Source organism: Narcine bancroftii, chromosome 1 (genome assembly GCF_036971445.1).
Source record: "Narcine bancroftii isolate sNarBan1 chromosome 1, sNarBan1.hap1, whole genome shotgun sequence".
Classification (NCBI taxonomy): domain Eukaryota; kingdom Metazoa; phylum Chordata; class Chondrichthyes; order Torpediniformes; family Narcinidae; genus Narcine; species Narcine bancroftii.
In genome coordinates this window covers 431076176-431095042 of record NC_091469.1, presented here as the reverse complement: position 1 = coordinate 431095042, position 18867 = coordinate 431076176, and the positions used below count along the sequence as shown (strand labels likewise).

The window sequence follows — 18867 nt, the reverse complement described above, 5'->3', positions numbered from 1 at the left end:
ATAAAAGGATGATGCAGCTGTGAATCAAATTGAAGACAATCTCAATACACTAGAAGACAGTGCCAAAGTGGAAAGCCCAAACATCACACAGTGATGGATCATCCATGAGTAGTTGTAATTAACATTTATGATAACCTAGCCAATTGGCCAGCATATATAAATCAAAATATGAGATTATTTAACAATGAAAGGTCCTCCTATTCCAGTGAACAACTTTCCACAAAATGAAAAGGGATTGTTTTCAAAGTTTCACTGTAAGAAGAAACTTACAAATGGAGAGTGTGTTGAAAGTCCATGGATTATATACTCAGTCTGCTGATAGAATTTATTGCTTTTATTGTAAACTTTTTAGTAAGAACATAACCAGTGCATTATCAACAAGTGCATTCAACAACTGGTCTAATTTTCATAAGGATGTGTGAGCATGAAAATTCTAAAAACCATTTGGAAGCCACATGGAGTTTCTGGGAGTTACACCAAAGACTTTGTAGTAGATAGACAATTGACAAAGAACTTGAAATAATAATCAATGAACATGCAAAACACTGGCAGCAAGTTTTCAAAAGGCTAATAGCAATAGTGCAGTTTCTTGCTGAGAGAAATCTAGCATTTAGAGGAACAGAGGAAAAAGTTAGTAATAAGAATGTACACAATGGAAACTTCTTAGGTCTTGTTGAGCTGTTTGGAAAGTTTGACCCTGTTCTTGAACATTTGCGAAGTTAAAACCCACAAAATTCGTAATCGCTAGTTAGGAAAAAATACTCGGAATGAACTACTAGACATTATGACTACAGCTGTTTGAATGAGATAGTGAAACGTGTAAAAGCAGCTCAGTACTACGCCATAATTTTAGACTGCACACCTGATGAGTTACCAAGAGCAAATATCTCTAACAATCAGGTATGTATCTGATGGTAACTTGGCTCCTTCAGGTGTTTATGATCATTTCATAGTTTATGCAGGTTGAAAGTAGCACAGGAGATTTATATAGAGCATTATTAAACATGCTGAAGGAATTAAATTTAGAGGAGAAAGACATTCGAAGCCAAGGCTATGACGTTACATGAAAAGTCACACATCTGGAGTACAAGCACAACTGCTGAAGGATAATTCAAGAGCTTTCTTTGTACCCTGTGGATGTCACAATTATAACCTTTTACTTGGAGGTGTAGCCAAGTGTTGTCCAGATGCTATAACATTTTTTGGGATATTGTTCTCAGCTTCAACTAAGAGGTGAACAGTTTTTAACAAACATGCACCTGGGTTATCAATGAAACCCTTGAGCAACACAGGGTGGGAGTGTCGGATTGATAGTGTTAAAGCTATTCGTTATCAGGTTGGAGAAGTATATGATGCACTTGTGGAAATATCAGATATAACAGATGAGCCCAAGGTAAAAGCAGAAGCTGAATCTTTAGCAAACCAGCTAAAAGACTACAAATTTTTAGTTTCTTTGATATTTTGGCATGAAGTACTTTTTAAAGTTAACTATGTAAGCAAGGAACTACAAGGTGAAACAAAGGGCATTGATGAAGGCATGGAGTCATTTGAAAAACTATCATCATGGCTAAGAATTTATAGAGAGGGCAGTTTTAATGATGTCCTAATAGGCGCAAATGAATTGGCTGAAGCAGTTGAATTACCATTAGAGTTTAGACAATTTCAAGAAAAAAAAACTACGTAGAAGGAAGAGAATGTTTTCATATGAGGCAAAAGATCAAGCTTTAGATGATCCAAAAGAAGCACAGAGTTCAGTGCTTCAGCTTAGTGCTAGACAAAGCTATTCAATCTTTGTCGAGATTTAAGCAGCTTAAAAGCCATGTAAAATCATTTGTAATTTTAAATAACTTTCAGAGCTTACAAAGCTCTGGAAATAAGGAAACACACAGCAGACCTTGAAGCAGCTTTAACTGACACCATACTAAAACAGAGCACTGATGGAGGGGTAGTTACTGAAACAACTAAAGATGTGGATAGTTATCTGTTGGCCGAAGAACTTGAAGTTCTGAAAACTTTTCTTCGCTTCAGTGTCGTTAAGTCTCAAGCTCTGTTTGAATACCTGGTAGTAAACAATCGATTCACAGCATTTCCTAAAGTTTTTATTGCTTTGAGGATTTACTTAACAATGTCCATTACAGTCGCATCGGGCGAAAGAAGTTTTTCAAAACTAGAACTGATTAAAACATACTTACGGTCAACAATTTCACGAGAGACTAAACAATTTGGTGATGCTCTATCTATAGAAAATGACATTACTAAAACCATTGACTTTGAAATTATGTTGATTTTGCAAATAAAAAAAACAGAAAAATCTGTTTCTAAAAGACTTGTGCATAAACAGTATGTCTGTAATTGTATTAAAAAAATAAAACTTTCATATTGTCTTTCAATATTTAGTATATCAAGCATTTAATGCTTTAACCATATAACCACTTACAGCACAGAACAGGCCAGTTCGGCCCTACTAGTCCATGCCGTAACAAATCCCCACCCTCCTAGTCCACTGACCAGCACCTGGTCCATACCCCTCTAGTCCCCTCCTATCCATGTAATGATCCAGTCTTTCCTTAAATGTAACCAATGATCCCGCCTCGACGTCTGCCGGAAGCTCATTCCACATCCCCACCACCCTCTGCGTAAAGAAATTTCCCCTCATGTTCCCCTTATAATTTCCCCCCTTCAATCTTAAACCATGTCCTCTAGTTTGTATCTCCCCCTTTCTTAATTGAAAAAGCCTATCCACATTTACTCTGTCTGTCCCTTTTAAAATCTTGAACACCTCTATCAAGTCCCCTCTCAATCTTCTACGCTCCAGAGAAAAAAGCCCCAGTCTGCACAACCTTTCCCTGTAACTCAAACCTTGAAATCCTGTCAACATTCTCGTGAACCTTCTCTGCACTCTCTCTATTTTGTTTATATCTTTCCTATAATTTAGTGACCAAAACTGTACACAGTACTCCAAATTTGGCCTCACCAATGCCTTGTACTATGCCAAGATTGGCATAGTACACAAAATATAAAACTTCAATTTTGACTTTTGTAGAGGCCCCGCTATCAATTTTCTAATTGGGCCCCGCAATTCCTAGCCCCGGCCCTGCTCTCTATTAGCCAAAAATTTCTCCCCAAGCATTACAGCCTCAACTCTCTTACTTCTTTCCATCTCAATTTTTAACTTCTCTAATTGAAACTGTCTGTCCTTTTCAATCTTTTCCAAGTCATATTTTTAAAAAATTTTCCTCTGCCTTGTATAGCCTGTTTTTCAGCCTCATATTGTTGTCTCTGCAACTCAAAATTCAATTTTCTCTTTCTCCTTCCGCCCTCCATTTTTCTTTCTTCTTCCATCCTCCATTTTTGCCTTTTTGTTTTTTATTCCAAGTGAAACATTAGACAGCCAGTCTTCTCCTCTTGCATCAACCACAAGGGCTTGATCAACCAACTAGACTGAACTAAGCACTCGCAACCCACCTTCCAAATGGGGGTTTTCCACAAGGTTGCCAGCTTGTCCTGTTCCAGTTGCAGCTGACTGTAAAACTGTAGAAACTTTCTCTCTCGCTCTCTCTCACACACACAGCCTTTTTTACTCTCTCTGCTTGCAAAACCACATGTTCCACTCCAGAAAGAATGTGGCTCCGACAAGCTCTTTCACCCGTTGCCTTTTTGTAAAGAATCCATTAGTGAAGTCTCTTGGGCACTCTCCAAAGCTTTTGCAAAGACTGTTGCCCCAAATATGTCTAGCATGAGCAGTGATCCAGTATTTTAAATAAGATCTGCTCCAATTTATCTCCCAAATACATTTCTATATTCTGTCACACTATGATGGATCTCTTACTCTAAAGTGAGAGCCCAAAGCTGGGCTTACACAAGGTGAGGGAAAGATGAGAGTTGGACTTGGGCACAACAATCCATGAGCGGTGCTGGTCAGACCTGTGTAGGGTAACAGCAGTTATTAATGCAAGGTGTAGGTTGGTGCAATACAATTTCCTACATCATCTGTACACTCACATCTCAAAAATTACATTGATCTAAATCAGTGTATGGTGTGGAGATTGGAACATTTATTCATTCAACCTGGCTGTGTAGAAAGGCGAGATCCTTCTGGGAGGACCTGGGGGACATTCTGAAAAAAAATTACAAAGGTGATTTTCCACAGGATCCAAAATTGTACCTTCTCAGAAACTAAATTGTTTGTGAAGGTTACCTTGGTGGTAACAAGAAATGTATAGCCGTCTCATGGAAGTCCGACTCCCAACTAAATATTATATGATGGAATACAGAAATGCAGTTGTATTCCCCTAGAGAAAATCGCATACAATTTGAGGAAATATGACATTCATGAGGGTATGGCAGCCTTATCTGCAACACATTGATATAGATATAATTATAACCCTTCTGAATAAAAAAGGTAATGATCTGGGCCAGTGGTAGAATGATTGAGATCAATGAAATGGGTCGTGATGCAGGTGATGTGCTCTTGTATTTTCTTTGTTAGCTTTTGTATTTTTGGTTACTTTGGGGTTTTCTTAAGTTCTTGTTTGGATTTGTGGGAGTCTTTGAAAATCAAAAATAAAATATTTTTAAAATATCACTAAAGTTTGATATTGTTCCATTTATTCTTGGGCATCTGTTAAGTTTTCAACTGTTTGGGCAATTGCTATTTATGGCAATGTTAAGACTATATAATGGTGCTTTTCCTCTGGAATGATCAATGCAACTTAAAAACCAACCCCCCCCCCTCTCAAAAATCCAACATCACATCTGATGGGTATAATGCAGATTTAATAGGGAAGTCTGATTTTATTGCATTCTTTAAATGGGAGGTTAATATCCAAATAGAAAAAATTTGTAGGACTGGGAGAGAGCATAAGGGAGCGAGCAGCTGAACTTTTCTTACAATGGGCTCCAGAGTGGAGTGAATGACTTTTTTTTGTACGGCTGGAAATTCTGTGAAACAGGTAGCAAGAAGCTATAGTGGGACAAGGTGAATAGCTTGCCTGCCCAAACACTTAAAATCCAGTATGCGAGATGTCAATTATTGTTATACTTTGTTTCTTCAGCTTCAAGTAATGGAAAATATTCCTTACTCAAAAAACAATGACTTTGCTCTCCAGCATCCATTCTTAAAAGACAAATCTTTTTTTTTTTATAAATTAAATTCCTTTGGCTTTCACCTTTTTGTGGCATTGAGAGCATTTTGAACAATCTTTATGAAACTATGAATTCAAAATCTTTTAAAAAAATAATTATTGCTGTTTCAAACTTCTTTTTACATTCCTTTTGTACAAGAACATACGGAATGGACTTTCAACAGGAGTGAGATCCTGATCATTCAAATTTCTCTACTATCAAAAAGAAAACTTCAACAGGATTGGTGCAAAACATAATCTTAGTTATGAAAAAAAAAATTAAATCATGAATGTTTTATCATCAGATTGTAAACCTTAGAACAAACTTCATGGAACTATTTAATTCAGAATGGGTATTGCAGGATAAAATGAGATGGAAACATAAATTTGTCAATATTTTAACAATGCTTTTTCTTTTTGTCCTCACTAACTCCATAGAGTATTAGAAAGAACAATCAAGACACATTTTGATCCATTTATTCTGGGCTCACAGACAAACCAAGTCATTTCACCGTGAAACACAAAATCCAATTTAAATTTGAGCAGTAATCACTATGTACAAGTTAACCTTTGGAAAAAATTGTCAAGTTATTGCAACGTATTTATATACATAATCCATTATGAAGCATTAACAAAGTAATCTCAAATTTTGTTCATGGTCAATACAAAATACAGCAGTAAACAGGTAGTTAGTTAAAAAAATAAGCAGCGTTCTGCACAGTTATATAGATCCTTTCAAAGACCATCAAGAACACAGTACAGCGTGCCTACTGAGGTATCTTTTTAAACAAAATACACATTAAAGATTGTAAAGATCAATATAAACCATGTCAGATAATCTAGCTACATGATTAAAAGGGATAGTTTTCATATTAGTTCGGACAATGCAATTACTTGAACCACCATTAAGATACTGTACAACCACCAGAGATGCTTACATGATTCACAACATTAGCAATGTTATTTTAAAAAAGTTACCTCCCAAAACCCATGATCATAATAGGGCTATTTACTGTAAATCCTACAAAAAAATTGCTATCATGCCAACAAGTAATGTCTGATCTTCACAGGATTTTTTTTAAAACATCTTTCTCTCGATTATCTTTCATTTTCACTGCAGTGAAACTGTAGTTCTCAGGTTTAAACTTGGTGACTGCCAACCTTCACTGAAGTTTATAAAAGGAATAATGGGAGATTCAGTTGGATTTGCATATATAATGGTGAAAAATCCTCAGAAAAAGTACATTACCTTTCAAAGAACAATAAACTTTGATGGCTCACCTCAAGTTGTTCATTCTTTGATAACTCAAAACTCCTCCCACTGCACTGCAATCCTCAGTGAGGCTCATTAGAAATAGAGATGGATTGTACATCTTCAAAATGTCAAACTTGATTGTGAAATAAATCTAAGCTCGATATCAAATATATACAGTACCAAGGGTTCAAAATGATTTGCTTCAAAGAACTTACCTGCATCTAACACTAAAATCAATAATTCTGAAATTACAAGTTGATTATATGTGGCAGGATTCTACATGAATTTTATTCGCTATGCACATAATTGGCTCATACCATGTCTCCCCTCCTGTCAATTCAACTATTTATGTTTTTGACAAAGCTACTAATACTGCAGGATGTTCATCAATAAATGTTTCATATCATCCACCATCAATTCATAAAAAAAGATGTGCTACAGTATTAACTATTAAAACACTTATGACTTTACCCAAGAATAAAAATTCATAATGATTTCTTGTGCTTCAACACTCTTCCCAGTAACTAGTCTTAATCAGCACCAATCTACTCTTTTTAAAATATTTAATTGTGGGAACTTAGACTGAGAGACACCAGACTCAGCAATAGGTGACACTTTCAAACTTAAAGCCATTATTGTAATTATACACCATCAGTTTGAAGGGATAAAAATCACATTTATAATATTGTGGAAAAGACAACAGATTTAAGATGTTTCAAAAACACAATCGAGATCGCCATGACATTTACACACATTGGAGCGGGCAGCTTTGAAAATTGCACATTTACAGCCATTTGTTCAATGGTGAAACTAATGGAAGCAGATGATTAAAATGCAGTTCTGAACTTTCACCACAAACATTTTAATTGCAACATTCTGAATACTTGGCACCAAATATGTGACAAAAAACTACAAAATACCTTTGAAATGGGAAAGTTCAATTTATACCTTGATTGATTTTTCACCTTTCTACTGTCTCCTGAAGTTAAAACAATAGTTGAGCCTTTTTATTGTATTACTTTTGACTGCTTGTGGCAAATTCCTACCACCAGTTTAAAGAGGACCAAGAATGCGCATTGGAGCAATAAAGGCCTGGCTTCTGTATTCAGCAAACATCAGCAAGTTGCTTTCCTGAGAATTACTTTGTCAAATGCAAATCATTTACTCCATTTATTAAAATAGCTATTCCAAGGACATCTAATCCTCAGAATACTCCAATAATTCATGAAATGAAATCTTAAATTTATTTTAGAGAAATGTAATCCGCTTCTCTGTTGCATTAGTAGCTGCTAACCTCTAACTGTAATTTATAACTCAAATACGGTTGTTAGAAAATATTCTCAGAAAATTACAATATTTATAGACATCACAAAAGCAGGTAAGACTGCAGTGCATTTACTTGCAATAGAATCGCAACAAAAACAGAATATTGCAAGAACTCAGTGGGTCAATCAGCATTTTGGCTCCAGGCCCTGCATAATGACTGATGCATGGTCTCAATCCAAAGTATAGACTTATACCTGTTGTCTTGCACTTTAGAGATGCTGATTGAGTCAGAGTTCTTCCAGTGTTGTGTTTTAGGTCTTGATTCCAACATCAGCAGTCTCTTTTGTCCCCAGAATGAAGCAGTATTGATCAGATCGAATATTTTCAGCACCTCACTTATTTCATGTTCTTTAGCCAATCTATTTTGCATCCTTTCTTACTTCAATGTTGTACCTTTATCTTCAAAACCATAGTCTTCTATTAAACATTATCAGAATTGTAATCTACATTTTTCCCATTTATTCCCAAGATTTAAACTAAAAAAAAATATAAAGTAGTCTTGACCACAAAGCTAGTCTAAATGTGAAACTCTATAAAATGCCCCTTGGTTAGCATGTGCATATCTATGGTTCTCATTGGATGATTATTCCATTGTGTTTTAGAACAGGATAGATTACTTCTCTCACACCTTGGCTATTGTCACATACAGTGTCTGATCTACATTCAAAATATTAACATCTAGTTTATATTGTATGGCCATTTCCTTTTGGTCCATTATAACACTTATTTTCTTGTTCTTTTCTGTAATTTACACACATCAGGCAACATGCATTGTTACCAAGTCAACAAAGGCCACAAGATTCCATGTTCAAAACAATCAAGCAAATGAATTATTATAGTCAATGTTCCTCAAGTATATTCTATCACATTGTTAACTAAACATTGCAACGACAATTTCAATAGGATTCCTATGCAACTGTAAATTAATTAACCTGTGGGTACCGTGGCTATATCCAGAAAATTATTTATGTTCACCTGGATACCAATGGATTTCCTTACCATTCTGTATTCTGTTTACATCTTTCACATTAGAATATTTTTCCACTAGTTATGACAGCAAGAGCAGGGAACAAAGTGATGGTACTTAATATTTTCACATATTTAACAATACCCCAAGCAAGCACATAATAGAATGGAATGCACCATGCCAAAAAAGATTTGTTATATTGTAACACTGGCAGAAGAATACCATTACCTCAGCCTCTGCAAATACTTTTTCAAAAGCTGTCTGCAATAAAATTAAGCATAGACAAAAAAATGAATGGATAAAAAACAAAAATTGTGCTTTCACAACTGTAGCTACAAGTTTTAAGCATGCATAGTTATCATATACATGAAAATTGAACTAAATAAGTGCTTGGTTTTCTTCAAGTACAGGTACAATTAATAAGCATCTTCACAATCTTGGTTCTGATAACATGTTAAATTTTCTTTCAAATTCACTATCTCCAAGTCCAACAAATATTAATTACATTGGAGAGATATATACAGAAAAATGGCAGTAGGCTCAAACAGGAAAAGACATTTAGTTGAGTTAATATACGTAGGGATCCCCAATTGATCACCTTCTCACCAGAAGGTTCCTTGCTCAGGAATTAGTTAAGCTTTTTGTCCAAGATGCTTTCTTCTTTCTCCCATTCCTGGTCCTCGGGTGAGAAGTCAGTGCAAAATCCATTAATTGTAGGGGCAAATTGATTTTCCATGCTGTCTATGAAATCCATCTTCTGGTCTGGGTAAAGATAGTCCTCAGCGTAATCAGGATTCAGATGTGTAAACTTGTAGAAGTCCACTAATGTTAGAAAAATTAATACACAAATATTAATATGCAATTGTCCACTTGCATTCTATTCTTTATTTCTAAATACCTCTGCAGTAGGAAACATAACAGCCACACTTGGTTTTGTTTTAACAGATCTGTGATAAAAATCGAAACTCATGGATGCTGGAAAATACAATTATTGATTAGGGCAGGCACTTCTTGCATCTCATGTTCCAGGAAATTGCCAGGAGCTTTTGGTCATGTAACAGTAACGTTAGTGTTTTATCAATCAAGGGATCTGGGTGAAAGAGCTGAATCTCACCTTTGGCTGATGGATCTGTTATGAATAAACTACACATGACTTTTGCTCCACCAATCAACAAGAAACTGGATGCACACAAATACAGCCTGTCACAACTGAACAAGGTTCTCAATGTTGATAGAAAGCGAGGTACAGGAAGGACATTTTTTTTTAACTTGACCTTAGTTTTTCTCCGTTTTTAGAGCTACTAAGTCATTCTTAAGCTACATAGATTTGGACCAATCTTTAGATGTCTTTTTCAGATATCATCCAAATGCCATCAGGTGTTCTGGAGTGGAGCCTCAGCATTCATCACCCGAAGTCCTGTCTCTGCTGCACCTTACAATATTTCTAGTGGGGAATCTACATCTTGACCCAGCCCTGGTCAACCAATACAGTAAATAGCAATTAACAATAGTAATAGCAGTTAGTCCATCCAAATGAAATGTAATTTTCTCAGATCTAGAAAGATGTCCACTGGAGGGTTAAGTGGTACCCCATCAGCATTTATAATACAATATTTATTTTGTCTTACTAATAAAGTACTGGCTAAAGATCAAGTTTTAATAAAATGAATATTTTGGATTTTGTACTCATATTTGCCAATTCAATTCAAATCGTGGACCAAAGATATTGGGCCAGAGCACTTGACCCATCTGTCCACTCATCAGCACCTTGCAGTTGTGGTTGCAACTTGTGCCACTCAGGAAATAATTGTTCAGCTTGCTGACCTCAATACAAGGTCTGTGCTAATTGTCAATTATCAGCAAGAGGGAGGGAGTGGGTACGTGGGAGGGGCAGGGCTTCAGTGAAAATACACATGACTGAGTAAAACTTGGTTACAAGTGAAGCCAGGGTGTACACTCCAGTGATGAATTACTACGAGCAAACATGAAAGCTGAATTCAGGAAATGCAACTTTCACACAGAAAATAGGGCCTCCATGCAACTTTAAAAGGGGTCATCACATTACAGCACAGTCAACAATAGCTCATCGCTTGCGAGGATAGACAGTAGCTGGAGATCAAGTGGCCTGATTGGAAGTATTCTACTTTTATTGCAGATGACATACACGGCTAATCCTGGGTCTGACAAGCACTAACGTGAGAATTAGAAGATCGAGAATTCTACATTCCCCACCTACCCCAGCAAACTGTTACCCCTTTAAGGAGCTATTACAACTTAAAAAAAAATTTCACCAGACGGAGGGAAAAAAAATCTAGGATAGCCCTGGTATGAATTGGGTTAAAAGTATTTTTGTCTGTTAAATGGATTGGCACAACTTTGAGGGTCTAAGGTCCTATACTGAGCTGCAGTGTTCTACAATCTATTTGAGGAGAATCAGGCTTGAGTGGGAGTGGATAAAGAAATGAAGAAATAGTGAAAGCCCGATAACTATCTGAGTAAACAAAGCTAGAGGGACAACAACTCAGAAAATTAGAGTGTGACAAAACATGCAATAATTGTGATGGATTTCAATTTTCAAATAGACAAAACTGAATTGGTCAAATTGGCTAAATAAGATCAAATGGACAATTTCATGGAATGCCCATGAGAGTTTTTTTTAAATCTAATTATTTCATTAATCCAAGCCCTCCAGCCCTCATAACATCCTTATTATTTTCTGCTCCATTTCCAGCCTAATCGCATCCTTCCTATAGTTGGATGATCTGAGAGTGATCTTGTCAATGTCTTGTACAATTGTAAATAACGTTTGAACTCAAGCACTTAATGCCCTGACTGACAAAGAAACCATCTTCTACACCACCTGTGTCGCTATTTTCTTGGAATTATGCACTTGTTCTCTGACACTAGTCTTATTCAACATTTACTGTTCAAAACCTATTCTGATTTAACTTGCAATACTTCACACTTTGCAGAGGCAAGTTCCACTTACCATACCCTGGCTCATTTCCTTGATCTAGTAATTACCTGTTGTAATAAAAACACAGAAAAGCTGGAGGAACAAAGCAGGTTCTACAGCATCCATAGGAGGTAGAGATATATAACCAACGTTTTGGACCTGAGCCCTTCTAAAAAGGAAACGGGCACCTGAATTAAAAGGCTGGGGAGAAGGAAGGAAAGAGCATGGGAGGAGCACAGATCAAAAAACAAAGGGTGATAATTGGACATAGGAGAAGGAGAGGAGGTGGCTCTGTTACTACAGAGCTGGAAGAAAGGAGAAGTGGGAATAGAAGGGAAGGTGGTGCTCATCACAGAAACCAGAGAAATTGATGTTAATGCCATCTATGATCTCATGCACTGCCAGATTGAGGCCACTCACAGATTGGAGGAACACCACCTTATTCTGCCTGGAGACCATGCAACCGGAAGACATTAATATCAACTTCTTCAGTTTCTCCTTTCCTTCTGCTCAGTCTCTCTGTCCTCCTATCCATGTCCAATTATCACCCTTTGTTGGACTGTGCTTCTCCCCCTGCTTTCTTTCCTTCTCCCCAACCTTTTAATTCAAGCATCTGTCTCCTTTTTACTCCTAGCTTGAAGAAGAGCTCAGGCACAAAATGCCAGTTATATATCTTTACCTCCCACTTACTAATTCGGCCAACTACATTCTCATCAAAATCTTTAATCGAGTGTGAAGTGAGTGGAGTGCTGAGTTTAACAGCATTTATCCCTGCAACACACCACTACTTACAGGCTTTCAGACTGGGTGGGGGGAAAGAAACACTAACCTACTAGTCACCAAGTCAAATCCGTATCCAATTGACTTGCTCATCCTGAATCTCATATGAGCTAGCCTTCCAGAAGAGACCATCATGTGGCACTTCAAAGGCCTTGCTGAAGTCCAATGTAGACAATGTCTGCTGTCTCTGTCCTTCTCAATTCTCTTCAAAATAATCAAATTTGTGAGATTGTTTCCCATGCTCAGAGCTACGCTGACTGACCCTAACCAGTCCTTGACCTTCCAAATAAAGTTAAATCCTAGAATCCCCTCTAGGAACTTTCTAACCACTGATGTTAAATTCACTGGCCTGTAGCTCATTGGCTTGTCCTTGTAGCCCTTCTAAAATAAAGTCATAACTTTAGCCGCTCTCCATTTTTCTGGTATCTGATGATGTAATTATCTCTACCATGGCCCTAGGAATTTCTTTCCGAGGTTCTCACAACAACCTTGGATGTACTTGATCAGGCCCCAGGGATTTACCCACACGTTGAAAGCAGAAGTGCAAAGTTCAGATTTATTCTCAGAGTACATACATGTCATCACATACAATCCTGAGATTCTTTCTCCTGTCAGCCAGGCAGAATATATACTCTTTGGTAATGCAAACTGTACTTGAGAAAAAGATGCAAAAGAAATGAAAGCAAAGAACGAAACAGAAAGAAACTGACTGTGCAAGTACAGAAAAAAATATTTAATAAATAATATGCAAAATAAAGGTCCTTAAATGAGCCTCTGATTGAGTATGTTGTTTAGCAGAAGTCTGATGATGGAGGGGTTAGCAACTGTTCCTAAACCTACAAGTCTTGTGACACATACAACTCTTTTCTGAGAGTGGCAGTGAGAATAGATCATGATTTGGGTGGTGTGGATCCTTGATGATTGCTGCTGCTTTCCAATGGCAATGTTCCACAAAGATTTTCTTGATGGTAAGGAGAGTTTTACCTGTAATGAACTGGGGTGTGTTGAATACCTTTTCCAGGTCTTTCTGCTTGAAGATATTTATCAAAACAGTTGTAGATGAGTCTGTCCCCACCAAATCATTCAGGGTTTTCCATTAGCAGAAGCCCTGGATGAACAATACAATCCAAAACTTTCTGACAGCCAGATCACAGGCATTCAAGTCCAGAACACTACGAAGCCAATCTCCTGGGTGAAGTGGAGTTTCCATACAAAAATGAAAACAAGAAAAGATACCTGACAGCTATGGCAGGGCCCAAATGGCATACCCTACTACAAAAAAAAATCCAGTACGGTGGGAGATCACAAAGCTTCAGTCCCAGATGAATTCAATGCCTTCTATGCTCAATTTGACCACAAGAACAAGGAAGAACCACCACTGCGCACCCCCATGTTCTTTGATGATCCTCTCCTGCACTTATCCAAGGATGAGGCCTGTTTCAAACAAGTGGGCACCATAGCCTTTCAGAGTGAGATGTTGAATATATGGATGATGCTAAAGATATCCATGAAAACATTGGCCAGTTGATCAGCAGATTTTCAGTAAGGATTCACTCTCCTGAAGGCAGCCTGCACGCCATCTTTGGAGACCGACAGTAATGGACCATAGGGGACACGAGTGAATGCAGTGGTTTTTCCTTGTTCTGGTGGTCAAATTGGGCACAGAAGGCATTGAGCTCACTGGAAGTGAAGCTTTGGTGTCTCCTATTGTATCAGATTTGGTTTTTAGCAGGTTATGTCATTTAGGTCCTGTCATAGCTGTAGAGCAGGGGTGTCAAACTCAAATTCACGGAGGGCCAAAATTAAAAACTTGAACTAAGTCGAGGGCCGAACTAAATATTTATTGAAAATTTTCAACAACATCTGCATGTTTTCTCTTCTTTTAACATATGTAATGTTAAACTTTAGGATATAACTTTAGGAGCATAATGTTACAGGTCAGGAGTAGGTAGCTCAAGTTCACTCTTTGCTTGACCTGAGGGAAACATATTTGGTCCCCGTGGAGATGTAGTCAGCATTCACAGGCTGTGTCCATTTTGGCCTGCATCAGGACTCAGCATTGCATCAGCCGATATTTCTGGTCCAGTCTGCGACTGGTGAAACTCTAGCAGGATTTTGGCATCTGATGTGTTCTCTGTTCACCAGGGCTTTGTGCACACTGCCAGCAACTTTTCTTTTGTTAAGTGGATACGATTTAAGCATAATTATTCTCTTCCCTGCATCTCAGTTTCCATGTACAGTAATCTCAAATCCCTCAACATTGCATATAACAAATCTTTCACCATCCAAAATTATTTTTCCATTCCTTCTGTAAAATTGAACAGCTTCTCATGGCATCAGACCTTGGTAGAGATAGTAACTCCAAAGAACCAGGACTAGATATGTCAATAATCACTGACCTTAGCCTGAAATGTTGGTGACATTTTTGCCACCTATGGACATTGTGAGACCTGCTGGTTTTCTCCAGCACTTTTGTGTATTAAGTAACATATATTTTGGTGTAAAAGTTGAACGGTGTGTAAGTCAACCCCCATTTTTCAGCCTAATTTTTCAAGTTTTATGGTATATCTGGTGTAAAGTTGACCCCCATTTTTTTCAGGCTGTCCGGGCCTCCCAGGAACCACGCAAAAATTTTTTTATAACACCCCAATCACAAATAATAAAGCTGTAAATTAGGTTTAAAAAAAACTGGCCTACCAGGCAGCAGCGGCCCACAGAGCTGGAGCGGTGACATCGTGCTCCAGGATGGAGCAGAAACCTCAGCCTACCAGGCAGCAGCAGCAGCGACGGCCCACAGAGCAGGAACCTCAACCTACCAGGTAGGAGTAGCAACAGCCACCTCAGGGTCCCAGTAGGAGCAGTTGTGGTGGCACCCAGCAGTGGGGAGGTGATGGGGTGTGGTAATGCAGGTGACAGGGAGGTGTTTCCAGCATCAACTTATATGCTGAATTGACATCAATCTGTTTTCCTTTTGGTGAATTTAAGGACTCAGAAGTATATCCAGCATAAAAGTCGACCACCTCCCCCACCCCCCCCCCCCATTTTGAGAAATTTTTTTAAAGGTTTCCCGATTCTACTCATATGCTGAGAAATATACAGTAAATCCACATCTTTTGATTTTTTTCTCAGTGGTTCTTTTCACAACAACATTGTTAATAGTCTCCTTAACCAAAAGCTAACCCACTTATAAGAGATTCAATGAAGGTGAATTCAATTTCTGGAATGTGAGAATTGTCAAACAAGGAGTTTTGGGAGAATAGGACCATTTTTTTTCCTCAAGATTAAGGAGACTTCACTTGGAATGCATAGGCTCTATAAAAAGCCAATAAGTAAATACTGAGAAGTTGCTGGTGTTTAGAAGGAAGGACCATTTCATGAGTAGATATTAAACATTTAAGAACTGAAATAAGGAGAGAAGTATTCACTTGGAGCATTGTGAACCATTATTATTTTCCATTATACAGGGCTTTGAATCCTTTGTCTACAAGCATATTTGCATCTAGTAAAAGATTCAAGTCCTATAATAGAATGGGGTAAAAACCTTGGTGTTAATCTTACTCTTCATAGAGAGAAGCTATTCAATACTTTTCACTAGTCTATAGTCACTAAAAACCCAAATAATTCAACAAGTCACATGTTTCAATAAATATATCCGCTTGATGAAATAGTTCAAGTATATAAATATAAGATGTTAGATAAGGTTATATCCAAAGGGAATAAAGGCTTCTGTTACCAAGTCGATAGACAGGAACAAGTACAAGTGGAGCATAGACTCGCATGGTTACATCATGCACTGAATGACAACACAGGAAAGCTTGTGTTTTCTTTTGGGTGCAAGGTGGCAAAATAATCCATGAAATAGTTTCACTTCTCACAATTAAGCCTCAACATCTGATTAACTTTACAAAAGACATTTTCTTATTTCAGTTGCAAAATGATTTTTAGACTTTTACCTTTTTTGGTTGACTTATGAGAAAATGAATAATTAATACATCTCTTCAAATACAGAGAAACATCAGATTTTGAGGAACAGTGCACGTACATTTTTTTTCATATTCAGATTAAAAGTTAAACTGTTATTCTATTTATTGAAAATTGGAAGCAACCAAGTTTAAATTTGATACATGAAATTTGGTAAAGGATCTAGAGTTAGGTAACGACAAATGTGGCTATATTATCTATGGACAAGTAACTGTCTAATGAAATTAATATTACACTTACTATAACTGATCTTCCCCTTGTGAGTAACATCAATGGCTTCAAATAAGCTTGATACATCAAGCTTATATACGCCCAAAGCAGTCTTCAGGATGCAAGCCAGATCATCACCATCTATTGTTTGTTCAGCTGACTCATACATCTATTAACAAAATATAAAATGTTCCCATTTAGCAGTAAATTGAAATGTACACAACAAAAATTTTCTTTGCTGTGGGAAAAGCTATTATAATGATTAGACAACTATTTAGAGGCAACTTAATTAGAGATGGAGGAAGTAATATTCTGGACATTGCCTCTGCTACAGGCCTTTCATTTTTCCAAATTATATTCAACCCAAGGTTACCTTAAAAATAATCAGTTTCATGGCAACAAGTCTTAACTATTTTTAGTGGTGTACAAAGGCACTCTTGCTACTTCAGAAACGATGTTGACCATAAACCCTAACACACATTTTATAGATTAAAAATTTGAAATCAGTTCAGTACAAATTGACTTATTGGCCTAGATAAAGTGTATCATGTTGAGAGAGGGAAAGACTACCCAACTAATCCTGTTCTTGTTATAGACATGCATCAGTAGACTGCAATGCTGTAAACAGTATTTTGATAATAGATGGGATTGACCAAATAATTACATGCTTGTCATCTTAGAGGTGGGAAAATTGCTGGGAAATTGTTGGAAAAGTTCCAAAGGACACCATTTAGAAATTATACGATTAGCCAAGGATAGTTAGCATGTGAATGAAAATAAGTAAAACTGTAAATCTTCTCTTCTGAAGGTCTTCAATTTTAAATATTAACTGTTTCCCTTCCTGCAGAATATCCCAAACAATCTGAGCATTAACAGCTTTTTCAATTTTTAGAACAGCACACATGCACATGTTCAGGGAAGGTCAAAGCCTGATAACGATTTTTTTCCCCAATTGGGGTGATGGTGAGTAAGTGTGAACAATGGAGGTGTACAAATATGAAAACTATCACTGACGATGAGGCATCTACTTCTCTCAACAAAAAGGGGCATTACTAGACAAAACCTTCTCCACTATTGAGTGCATCTACATGGAACACTGCCATTGGAGGGCAGCAGCAATCATCAAAGACCCACACGACCCAGCACACGTTCTGTCTCGCTGCTGCCAGAAGATTTGCACTTCCACATTCAGGAACAACTACTACCCTACCCCACCACCATCAGACTCCTCAATGACAAACTCAGAGACTCATTTAAGGACTCTTACTTGTGCACTTTATTGATTTTCTTTTTGTTTCTCTGTAGCACAGTTTGTTCACATTTATTATCTGTTTACAGTTCTTTATTTGTTCACATGTTTATTGTGTGTTGTGTAGTTTTGCATGACAATTAGTGGTAATTCTGCCATGTCCGCAGGAAAAAGGAATCTCAGGGTATTTTGTGATGTCATATATGTACTCTGACAATAAATCTGTAATTTTCAAGTGACAAGTTAAAAGGTTAAAGATGATATTCAAACCATGGCAGATGTTTGGAATGATGCTTGAAAAGATGATAGTGGTGGTGGTTTTGTGGGGGGATGGGGAGAGGGGGGGTGGTGGTTGAAACAATCATATTTATGAAGTAAATGGATAAAGTGCACATACCTTGCTCGTCAGGAATATGGATTAAAATTTAAGTGGAGTGTCTCTTCAACAGAATTAGAAAAGCAAGAAAGAAGTGACCACAAGAGGAATATTTGTGACAATATTGTCACCTTAGTGTTGAGTTACTTAGCATAATTCTGAGACAAAATAATGTATGGTAGTGGGAGGAGAGGGTCAAACGATGCGATGAACTGCTGACTTCAGTTAGCATTAATTCAAAAGTATTTGAACTGGAAACCATTTTCACAAGTCCTGCTTTTCTAATGTCGGAGAAATCAAATTGGAGGAAATTAGCCATATAACTTCCATTCTTTATAAACCTGAGCTCATACAAGATGTTGCTGCTCATTTCCTAATGGCACCTATTCTTTTTCTTTCTTCTTCTTTGGCTTGGCTTCGCGGACGAAGATTTATGAAGGGGGTAAATGTCCACGTCAGCTGCAGGCTCGTATGTGGCTGACAAGTCCGATGCGGGACAGGCAGACACGGTTGCAGCGGTTGCAGGGGAAAATTGGTTGGTTGGGGTTGGGTGTTGGGTTTTTCTTCCTTTGCCTTTTGTCAGTGAGGTGGGCTCTGCGGTCTTCTTCAAAGGAGGTTGTTGCCCGCCAAACTGTGAGGCGCCA

At 37.5% G+C, this 18867-nt stretch overlaps 1 protein-coding gene across 2 annotated transcripts in view; it reads right to left on the bottom strand.

The window, feature by feature from the left end:
* Window positions 1-5584: 5584 nt before the first annotated feature.
* The window catches only part of lpcat1 (lysophosphatidylcholine acyltransferase 1), a 126095-nt gene continuing 112812 nt past the window's right edge, over window positions 5585-18867 (bottom strand). For both annotated transcript variants that reach the window (XM_069914208.1, XM_069914207.1), the window contains exons 13-14: window positions 16629-16767; window positions 5585-9493 (exon numbers count right to left, since the gene is read on the bottom strand). In XM_069914208.1, coding sequence (XP_069770309.1) covers window positions 9300-9493; window positions 16629-16767 — 333 coding nt within the window. In that variant the 3' untranslated portion in view covers window positions 5585-9299. The remainder of the gene's footprint in view (window positions 9494-16628; window positions 16768-18867) is intronic.